Raw genomic sequence first — 10846 nt, 5'->3', positions numbered from 1 at the left:
ATATGGGCGTGGCCGCGAATATGGGCGTGGCCGCGTGGGAGGGGGCTTCAACCTGGGGCTGTGATTCTTACACTTTAACTGAAAAGAGACCGGGCCAAGGTCGACTTCAGAAAGCGGGGACTTTAAGGAAGGGGACCTGGATGGTAGTGTCGCCGGCCCCCCTCTCCACTTGGTTTGGCTCGTTCTGACGTCACAAAGGGCCTGGCGTGGTCGCGCGGCCTGGCGCCCTCCCTAAAGAGGGGGCGGGGTGAAGCGCCAACTATCACTGGTGACGTCCATGATTGGTTTTTCTCTGAGTTTTTCCAAGCCCAGGTGCTTAACCAAAATTGAAGCAAGTAATCGAGAAAATAACTCGGAGATCACAGATTAAGTGGGGTCTGCAGTTTAAAATCGAAGGTCAGGGGATGGCTAGGGTGCAGAAATAAAACAAAGTAAAAAAAATACACGTTTCCCCCCGCCCCGCCCCCCACACACACACCCCTTACTGAAGAGAGGACTGTCTACTGCATATATTTTACTACGCAGTCAGGCTCTTGTCTTGCTACTTTTATCCCTTAAATTTACACTTTTCCCAACAGAGCTGAATTTGTCATCACTAACCCCTCAAAGACAGATGTAATTATGACATGGATTCAAAGTAGATGAGAACTCTAGGAAGTTAACTAATATCCCTTCCCGCCTATAAACATATTTAATACCCACCCCTCGCCCCATTCTGTGTCAAACAATATCCTGTTGAAGAAACTGTAAGGAAATATAGATTTAGTGTTTTCTTTATCCAGTTTTAATAGCTTTTACTACTAAATAGTTATCATTTTTATCTTGTTAGACTTTGAAGCAGAAGAAATGGATATAAATTCAGCCCTTTGGCCAGCCAGCATGGCTCAGTGATTGAGCATTGGCCCATAACCAGGAGGTCATAGTTCCATTCCCAGTCAGGACACATTCCTGGGTCATGGGCTTGATCCCAAGTGTGGGGCATGCAAGAGGCAGCTGATCAATGATTCTCTCTCATCATTGATGTTTCTATCTCTCTCCCTCTCTCTCTCTCCCTCTCTCTCCCTCTCTCTCTTTCTCCCTTCCTTTCTGAAATCAATAAAAATATATATTTAAAAAAAGAATTCAGCCCTTTAAAATATGATCCTGTCCAAATTTCTCCTTATTCCTGTTGTTTTCATTTCTTTTCATTGAAATATTTTATTTCATACTCTATGCTAGCTACGGCGCAGGGTACAGAGGATACAGAGGTGACACAAGACAGTTGGAGACTTTCATCAATCATGTAGTCACTAGAGGAGCCAATACAAGGAAATAGACAACCACAAGCTTGATTGTCAATCCAAACTCTAATCAATCTTATTTTGGAAAGGTCTATAGTACTAAGAAAAAGTTAGGGTGTCCTGACCACTCTCAAGGTTAACTTTGGGAGGAAGGCTTTAAAAATGTTCCAGAAAGAGGGAACAATGTGGGCAAAGGTCCTGGGGTAGCTAGAAGCATTGTTTACTGAAGCCACTGAAAGCCAGCCGATGGAGCTATAGCAAGGGGAGAAGCCAGAAACAAAGTTACTGAGATCTGCTGGCCCCAATACGATCTTGGTATATATTCTTTTATATATATTCATATATATTTTAGAGAGAGAGGAAGGGAGAAAGACAGAGAGATAGAAACATTGATGAGAGAGAACCATGGGTCAGCTGCCTCCAGCAAGCCCCCAACTGGGAATGGAGCCTGCAACCAGGGCATGTGCCCTGACTGGGACTCGAACCAGTCACCTCTTGGTTCATGGGTCTATGCTCAACCACTGAGCCACACTGGTCAGGCTTGGTATGTATTCTAAAGCAACGCAACGCAAGCCACTGCAATTTTTAAGCAGGGAGCAATGTGACTAGATTGCATTTAGAAAAAGTCTATCTGCCTGCAGTCTGACTAATGAATTGAAGGAGATAAAAATAGATAGAGGGAAACCAAACTTTGGAATTCTTTAAAGAAGAGGTGATCGTTAAGGTGGGTGGCAGCAGTGGAACTGGACAGATGTGGAACATTAGAGACATTTACATGTCAAATTGATAGGACTTGGTCGTGGCTAGGATTTAAAAGATCTTGACCATGTTGAGTTTCAAGTGACTTTGAAACTGCCAGATGAAGGTATAGAGTATTTTTATGGAAATAAAAATATGGAAGTCTCATTAAATGAATGATGGATAAAATAGATGGGTAGAAATAGGAGTGTTTTCTCTATTCACTTTATTGTTTGTATTGTATATTTTGTATGTCTATTGTAATAAAAATAATAAAAATTATTTTAAAATAGATTAATCAAGAAATAATTATGACATCGTATAAGTGTTATTCCTTCCCTTGTGTGACCTAGGGCAACTTACTTAACTTCTCTGTGCCTATCTCCTCCCCATACAGTCTCATAAATTGTTCTGTCAGGATTCCAGCAGGAAACAGCAAACCGCAGATCATTTGAAGAGAGTTATCATAAAGGAAGTGTTTTAAAAGATGTGGGTAAAATGGAGAGAAACCACAAGGAATTGTGCTGTTATCCAGACTGGGGACAGCAAGAAAGCATTACTATAGGGGAGAGAGCAGTACTCAGAACCTGGCAATACTGGTTTTTGGAAAGGGCTGCCTGATTCAAGCTGTGTTCTTTAGTTCAGAGAGGCAGTCAGCCCACAGGAAACCCTCAGGGAGGGAGCCAGGACAGATAAACACCCAATCTTCCTCTCCTCCCTCCCTCCAATCTGCTGGTCCTCTTGACTGACTTCACCTAACCGGAAGCTGGAAGGCAAGGGAGCCTGTAGATGAGTCCTGATAGGTCAACCTTCAGGGGATAGAACAGGCTAGAGCAACGGTTTTCAACCTGTGGGTCGAGACCCCTTGGGGGGTCGAACAACCCTTTCACAGGGGTCTCCTAAGACCATTGGAAAACACATATATCATTACATATTGTTTTTGTGATTAATCCCTATGCTTTAATTATGTTCAATTTGTAACCATGAAAATACATCCTGCATATCAGATATTTACAAGACGATTCGTAACAGTAGCAAAATTACAGTTATGAAGTAGCAGCGAAAATAATTTTATGGGTGGGGGTCACCACAACATGAAGAACTGTATTAAAGGGTCGCGGCATTAGGAAGGTTGAGAACCACTGGGCTAGAGAATAGTGTTGGATGCACCTGGAAGGATCAAGGAAAAATATCCAGTATCATTGTAGTGAGGATTCAATGAGCAAATAAATATAAAATACTTAATTACACAACACAGACATTTTAATTTAGAAAAACTACATTTTATTCATGTCATGAACTATAATTTACTTAACCATTATCTTCTAACATTAAACATTTAGTACTTTCCATTTTTTATATAATACATAACATGGCATGAACATTTTCATGCAGAAAATATTGTACATAGTTCTCAGAATTTCCTTGAGATAGAATCCTAAAAATAGAATTATTGGGTAAGAAAGTAGGAACATTTTTTAAACTCTTTGAAATTACCAATTTATAGTATTTTCCCAAAAGATCATACAAATTTATACCTCACCAGCAATGTCTAAGAATGACTGTCTTCTTACTGCCCTCACTCCAACATTAAGCAAGTTAACTTCTTTTTACCTTTCTTACCTTGACAGGTGAACAATCAGCATGGTGTTGCTCTTCTAGTCAGTGTTTCCTTGATTACTAATGAAACACTTTATCAGTAATCAATATGTTTATCAGTAATATATTTATTAACCATTTCACTTTATTCTGTTGTGAATGATCAGTTTATACCTTTCTGTAGTTGATTTCTGTAAGTGCTTTAATAATAAGATGTTAACCCCTCATTTGGTATTTTCACTGCAAATAGTTTGTTCCAATTTATATTTTAGTAACATTTGTGGCATTTTAGGTATATACAAATTTTAAGTTTATGTGCTTATATTTATCCTTCAGTGCTTTCTCCCATTGTTTTTAAACTTAGAAACCTGACGGGTAAAATCTAATCTTTTGTTTTTTTAATGGTTTGATATTTGAAATTTTAATTATTTAATCTGAATCTACTGGTTTGTATTTTGCTATGTGCTCTGTTGTGAGGATCTGAATAGTTACCCCCTCACAAACCCAAATATTAACCAATCACAAAACTGTTGAAAAATCCTTCCATTCTCCACAGATGTGTTTTACCTTATCTAATATAAATACTGTGATCTGGTTTTGAGCCATCTCTTCTGTTATATTGACCTGCTTATTCTTGCCACTTTGCCATTGATGCCACATTGATTGCAAGGAAAAAACACTTATTCTCCAAGGTTTTTTGAATTCCAGTTGTATCACAGTATTCATGCTAAAGTTCGTAGGCTATTTTATAAATCAACAACAGAGAAATAACCCAATTTTAAAAATGGGCAAAAGATTTGAATAGGCACTTCTCCCAAGAAGATATACAAATGGCCTGGCCGGCATGGCTCAGTGGTTGAGTATCGACCTAGGAACCAGGAGGTCACTATTCAATTCCCGGTCAGGGCACATGCCCGGGTTGCAGGCTCAATCACTAGTGGGAGGTGTGCAGGAGGCAGTCAATAAATGATTCTCTCTCAACAATGATGTTTCTATTTCTCTGTCCCTCTCCCTTCCTCTCTGAAATCAATAAAAATATTTTTTTAAAAATTATATGGAACCCCCAAAGACACCAAATAGCTACAGCAACTTGAAAAATAACAAAATTGGGGGAATCACGTTACCTGATATCAAACTATACTGCAAGGCCATAGTAGTCAAAACAGCATGGTGTTAGCATAAATACAGACATGGATCAATGGAACAGAATAGAGAGCCCATAAATAAGCCTATATGATCAATTAATATATGACAAAAGAGGCAAGAACATACAATGGGGTAAAGATAGTCTATTAAATAAATGATGTTGGGAAAATTGGACAGATATAAGCAAAAAAATGAAACTAGACTACCCTCCTTTCTTTATTGATTTTTTACAGAGAGGAAGGGAGAGGGATAGAGAGTTAGAAACACCGATGAGCGAGAAACATCGATCAGCTGCCTCCTGCATACCCCCCACTGGGGATGCGCCCGCAGCCAAGGTACATGCCCTTGACCGGAATCGAACCTGGGACCCTTCAGTCTGCAGGCCGACTCTCTATCCACTGAGCAAACCGGCCAGGGCTAGACTACCCTCTTATACAACATACAAGAATAAACTCAAAATGGATTAAAGGCATACATGCAAGACTCAAAACCATAAAATTCTTAGCAGAAAACATAGGCATTAAATCTCAGACATTTCTCTTAGTAATATGTTTTTCTGATATGTCTCCTCAGGCAAGGAAAACAAAAGAAAAAAATAAATAAATGGGACTACATCAAACTAAAAAGCTTTTGCACAACAAAAGGAACCATCAACAAAATGAAAAGACAACCCACTGAATGGGAGAACATATTAGTCAATGATACATTTGATAAAGGGTTATTATTCAAAATTTATAAAGAACTCATACAATTAAACACACACAAAACAATCCAACTAAAATGGGTAAAGGCCCTGAACAGACAGTTCTCCGAAGAGGACATACAGATGGCCAAGAAACATATGAAAAGATGCTCAATGTCACCTCACACCTCTCAGAATGGCTACCATCAATAAATCAACACAAAACAATTGTGGCCAAGGATGTGGAGAAAAGGGAACCCTCGTACACTGTTGGTAAGAATGCAGACAATAAGAAATTAATAGGAATATGTCACAAATATACCAATGGAGATCATGCCGTCTTCAAAGATTATATGTTTCTAAGGAATTTTTCATGTCATGAGAAAATTATCATAAGTTTGAATAGCATGTGGTCTCAATAAAGCAAAATGTATAGGATGGAGAATCACTGAAACATTAAGCTACAAATTTAAGTTTTTATAGACTCACAGGAAGTTCCAGGCAAAATAATTATAGACTCACAGAGAAGTCCAATGTACCCTTCCCCCAGCTTCCCCAACAGTACAGTTATCAAGACCAGGAAATGTACATACATAGATTAGTACATGCTCACCAGCATCCCTGAAGTTCTTTCTGAATGATAATCCATATAGGCCCTTAGCAGTCACACGTGATTTATATGCATATCACAATTGAAATGCTACCACTTTTGTTTTTAAAATATCATTTGGTAGACTCCAAGGAAGAGCTATTATCTAGTGAATTGTATTGCCAATGTCAATTTCCTGGTTTGGTTCTCCAGTCCTCTCTCTACTCCACCTCCCCCCAATATCAACACACGCATTCTCTGCACCATCAAGAGCAGCACAATGGCCCTAACCCAGTGATGGCGAACCTATGACATGCGTGTCAGAGGTGACATGCGAACTCATTTTTTTGATTGATTTTTCTTTGTTAAATGGGGTTTAAACATATAAAATAAATATCAAAAATATAAGTCTTTGTTTTACTATGGTTGCAAATATCAAAAAATTTCTATATGTGACACGGCACCAGAGTTCAGTTAGGGTTTTTCAAAATGCTGACACGCCGAGCTCAAAAGGTTCATCATCATTGCCCTAGCCGGTTTGGCTCAGTGGATAGAGCTTTGGCCTGCAGACTGTAGGGTCCCGGTTCTATTCCGGCCTAGGGTACATGCCTGGTTTGTGGGCTCGATACCCAGTAGGGGGTGTGCAGGAGGCAGCCAATCAATGATTCTCTCTTATCATTGATATTTCTATCTCTCTCTCCCTCTTCCTTCCTCTCTGAAATCAATAAAGAAATATATATTTTTTTAAAAAAAGAGCAGCACAATGTTTCATGATTTTTCACTAAGCTGCTTCCTGGGCTTCATTTTCCTCTATATGAATTTTTGCCTGGAAGCTCTCTAGTCATTCTTCTAGAACAAATCACTACCTCCTAATGAAGATGGTACAGATTGGGTTTTCGGGGATGCAGGCATTGAGATGAAACTAGGAATACAAAAGGTTTATTGGGAGTTAGACCTGTGGGAGGGAAAATGCAGAAGCAAAATTGGGCAGGAACTGGCAGGAGGCAAAGAAGTCTCTGCCCTCCCAGTGGGCAAAGGATGCCCATTAAAGAGTCCCGAGTTGGGTGGAAATGGCCAGCTCCGAGTACCAGTATCTTGGTCATTTCCTGGGGGTGGCCCTAAGAAGACCGCTTTGCTTAGTCATTGGCGTGCACTTCCCCAGGGGTACTGTGATGTTGGCTCTAAAGCTGAGAAAGATCCTGAAGAAAATCACAGCCTGGGGGCTGTCAGCTAACCACACTCCTCACTTCTTGGCCTAGTCCAGTGATGGCAAACCTTTTGAGCTTGGCGTGTCAGCATTTTGAAAAACCCTAACTTAACTCTGGTGCCGTGTCACATAGAGAAATTTTTTGATCTTTGCAACCATTGTAAAACAAAGGTTTATATTTTTGATACTTATTTTATAATTTAAATGCCATTTAACAAAGAAAAATCAACCAAAAAAATGAGTTCGCGTGTCACCTCTGACACGCGTGGCATAGGTTCACCATCATTGGAGTCCGTGGTCGGCAAACTGAGGCTCGAAAGCCACATGCGGCTCTTTGGCCCCTTGAGTGTGGCTCTTCCTAAGCCTTAGGAGTACCCTAATTAAGTTAATAACAATGTCCCTACCTATATAGTTTAAGTTTAAAAAATTTGGCTCTCAAAAGAAATTTCAATCATTGTACTGTTGATATTTGGCTCTGTTGACTAATGAGTTTGCCGACCACTGGTAGGGTCTTTGCCTGAAGGGGGAAAGGAGTGGTATATCCCCGTGCCTGCCACAGCTCCAGGGCTAACTCCATGTGCAGTTCCACAGGGCTCCACACTCAGAAGGGCCTCACCCTTGTTTTAATACCCTGCTGTCACTGTCTTGGAATTCTTCATAATTTTGTCTTTGAACTTGTGATTTCTAAGTAAAGCCCAATAAGATAATGGAGTATGCTTATGAACTGAAGAGATAAGTCCAAAATACCTGTACTCCCTTTTTTTTCATTTTCAAAACACTTGACTTTATTAAGGAGTTTACACACAATATTGAAAGCTTAGTGGTATTATTTAATCAGTTGTCTTCAAACTACCAGTATGTTTTCACTGCTTTCCAATATGTATCTTGAACACTGCATATCTTTAACTTATCTTGAATCTTCTGGTAGTCTGGCACAACTTCTTTGCACTGCAGATCTTAATGAAACTCCTTGGGTTTTTGTTGAAATAGTTTTGATTTGTTTCCTGTGTCTCTATTTTGTTCACCTAACTTGCATTTTTTGGCCATTGTTACAAGAGCTTCTGGGATACTTTGATTTGATCTTTCCAGAATTTTAATCAATTCAGGGGCAGTCTTCCAATCATTTTTAGTCATAAGGGTAATGGAGATGCCAGTCTTCCCTGCTCTTCCAGTACGCCCTACTCTGTGTACATATTCTTCAATGTTCCTTGGGAAATCGTAATTATACACATGTGTGATATCATCAACATCAAGACCTCGGGATGCTAAGTCAGTAGAAATCAGTATTTTCACATTTCCACTTTTAAAGTCATCTAATGCCTGCTCACGTTCACTCTGTTCTCTGTTTCCATGCAAGGATTGTACAGCTAGGCCTTGGAGGCTTAAATCGCTGGATAAGTCGTCAGCGACAATTTTCCTACTGACAAACACGATGACTTTGTCTTTGGGTGACAGGCTGTGTAGGAATTCTTTGATAAGAGATCGTTTTTCTTCTTCCGTGGTAACAATTATATTTTGCTTCACTGTATTTACAGCAACTAGATCCAGAGTACCAACATAAACGATCATAGGCTCTTTCAAATAATTTTGTGAAAGTCGACGAATGGTATCTGGCCAAGTTGCACTTGTCATGATCATTTGCCGATCTGGACGCACATCTAATAAAATCTTCATTATCTGAGGTTGAAATCCCATATCTAGCATCTTATCAGCTTCATCTAAGACTAAGTAGGTTATGCTTCTAAGGTTGACAAAATTATTCATTTGCAGATCATGCAGTCGCCCAGGAGTTGCAATAATGATGTCTATGTCTTTGGCAACGTCTTTTATTTGTTGTTGTCTATTTCCACCACCGTATATACAAATACTTTTAAGATTTTTATATGCATACTTAGAACATTCATTTCCTACCTGGAGAGCTAATTCTCTAGTCGGTGTAAGGACTAGCATGCCGGGACCATTCCTCTGTTCTCTGGGTGTTGGTTGAGAATTGATGTGAATAAGCCCAGGCAATAAATAAGACAAAGTTTTGCCTGTTCCAGTCTGGGAGACTCCTACAACATCTATCCCTTGTAGAACAATTGGCCACACCTGTGATTGAATTGGCATTGGCTTTTGAAACCCTGCTTTTTGAATGTTTTTCATTAATTCAGGATAATTCTGGAAAGCGTCCTCAAATTTAATAGTTGGGTTGGGGATAGACCGTTTTTCACCATCTTTCAAATCATCACAAATTATATTGAAATGTTCCTTCCTCCAAAGGTCTGCCTGCAATTGAGACAGAGAACTTGTTGCTTTGGATTCTATGTAAAAGTCTTTTTTAATTGGTGCTAAGTCTTCCCATCTTCTTGTTTCCCAGTCTGTCACTCTTGCCCTAATTCGATCCCAGTCTATCAATGGTCGAACTTCTCTAACAGTGTTATCTGTGGTTAAGTCTCTTGCAACAGCTGGTTGGGTTGCAGCATTATTAACAGTGCATTCTGAATATTGGTAGTTGCTTCCTTGTCTTTCAACAATAGTCTCTATAATTGCTTTGGCCTTTGCTTGCATATCCTTGCTGCCAAAAATGTTTACGTCTGCTTCGGAATCACCCTGTACCGGTATGATCTGTATTTTCGTGTTTGTCATACTCTGAATGTCTCTTATTTTTGATCCGCCATGACCAATCACTGCACCAATCAGGCTGTTTTTTATCTTAAAAACAAGAGGAGGGCCTCGGAGGCCAGGAGCCCTAGGCTCCAGGTAGCTGGAGGAGCTGCCCCAGCCCTGGCTTCTGCCACCTCTGCCTCCCCTGCCATCTCTGTAGGCCCTGCCAGCCCTGGGATCCCTTAGGCTTGGCTCTGCCCACTTCTGCTTTGGGGCCCAGGCCATTGCTACATGGTATAATTGGTACAGACTTATAGCCTGCCTCCAGTTGGGAGATGTGGCCTGAGGTCTCTTTCTCTTCAGGCTCTGGAGAAACAGACCATACTGACTGGTAGATAGGTAGTTATATAGCCGTTACCTAGGGAAACATTTAATGTGATGTCACAGAGGGATGGCCCGACCAATCACAGGCCTGGGACTAGGGTGAGGTAAGCAGGTATCTCTGAAGCAAAATTTAAAGTGACACTCACTCTCAGAGGTTGAGTGTTTAGGCCTTTATAGGACCTTGAGAGTGAGTGTTTCCGAAACATGGGTGTCATAGGTGCCTCCATTGCTCACTTCATGCTAATTCTGGCTCAGTTTGGGAGCAGATTTGAAGCAAGCCATGAACTTATCCACATAGTTGTGATTTTTTAAATAAGTCAATTATTTCCACAGGAGGAAAAACAGTGGATTTGTTTGTTTCCTTAGATCCTCCTTCTTTTGCCAGTTACATGTTCATGGCATTTTTCTCTCTTCAGCAAAAGTTGAAGTTACACAGAATAGGTTTGATTCTCCTTGTATCCTTGTATATGTAAGGACCGCTGTCAAACCCCCTTAAGGTTTCTGTTCATCAGGGCTAAATTCTTAGTTTTCTAAAACATTTCTTGATATGTCATGGTTTCCAAGATGCACATCATCCTGTTCCTTCTCCTTTGGGAATGATTCATTGAGGAGCTTTTGTGATATGGCACATAGAA

The 10846-nt window shown here is 40.1% G+C and overlaps 1 protein-coding gene across 1 annotated transcript; it reads right to left on the bottom strand.

The window, feature by feature from the left end:
- Nucleotides 1-8198: 8198 nt before the first annotated feature.
- LOC102239979 (probable ATP-dependent RNA helicase DDX53) lies at nt 8199-10450 on the bottom strand. The gene is made up of 2 exons (XM_014528876.1): nt 10446-10450; nt 8199-9972 (listed from the first exon to the last, which is right to left on the bottom strand). Exons 1-2 carry the CDS (start codon nt 10448-10450, stop codon nt 8199-8201), a joined length of 1779 nt encoding a protein of 592 aa, XP_014384362.1.
- Nucleotides 10451-10846: the final 396 nt, after the last annotated feature.

The sequence above is a fragment of the Myotis brandtii genome, unplaced genomic scaffold (genome assembly GCF_000412655.1).
Source record: "Myotis brandtii unplaced genomic scaffold, ASM41265v1 scaffold657, whole genome shotgun sequence".
NCBI classification, from domain to species: Eukaryota; Metazoa; Chordata; class Mammalia; order Chiroptera; family Vespertilionidae; genus Myotis; species Myotis brandtii.
Note: the sequence above shows the minus strand (reverse complement) of the source record. Positions and strands in the feature narration are given on the sequence as shown.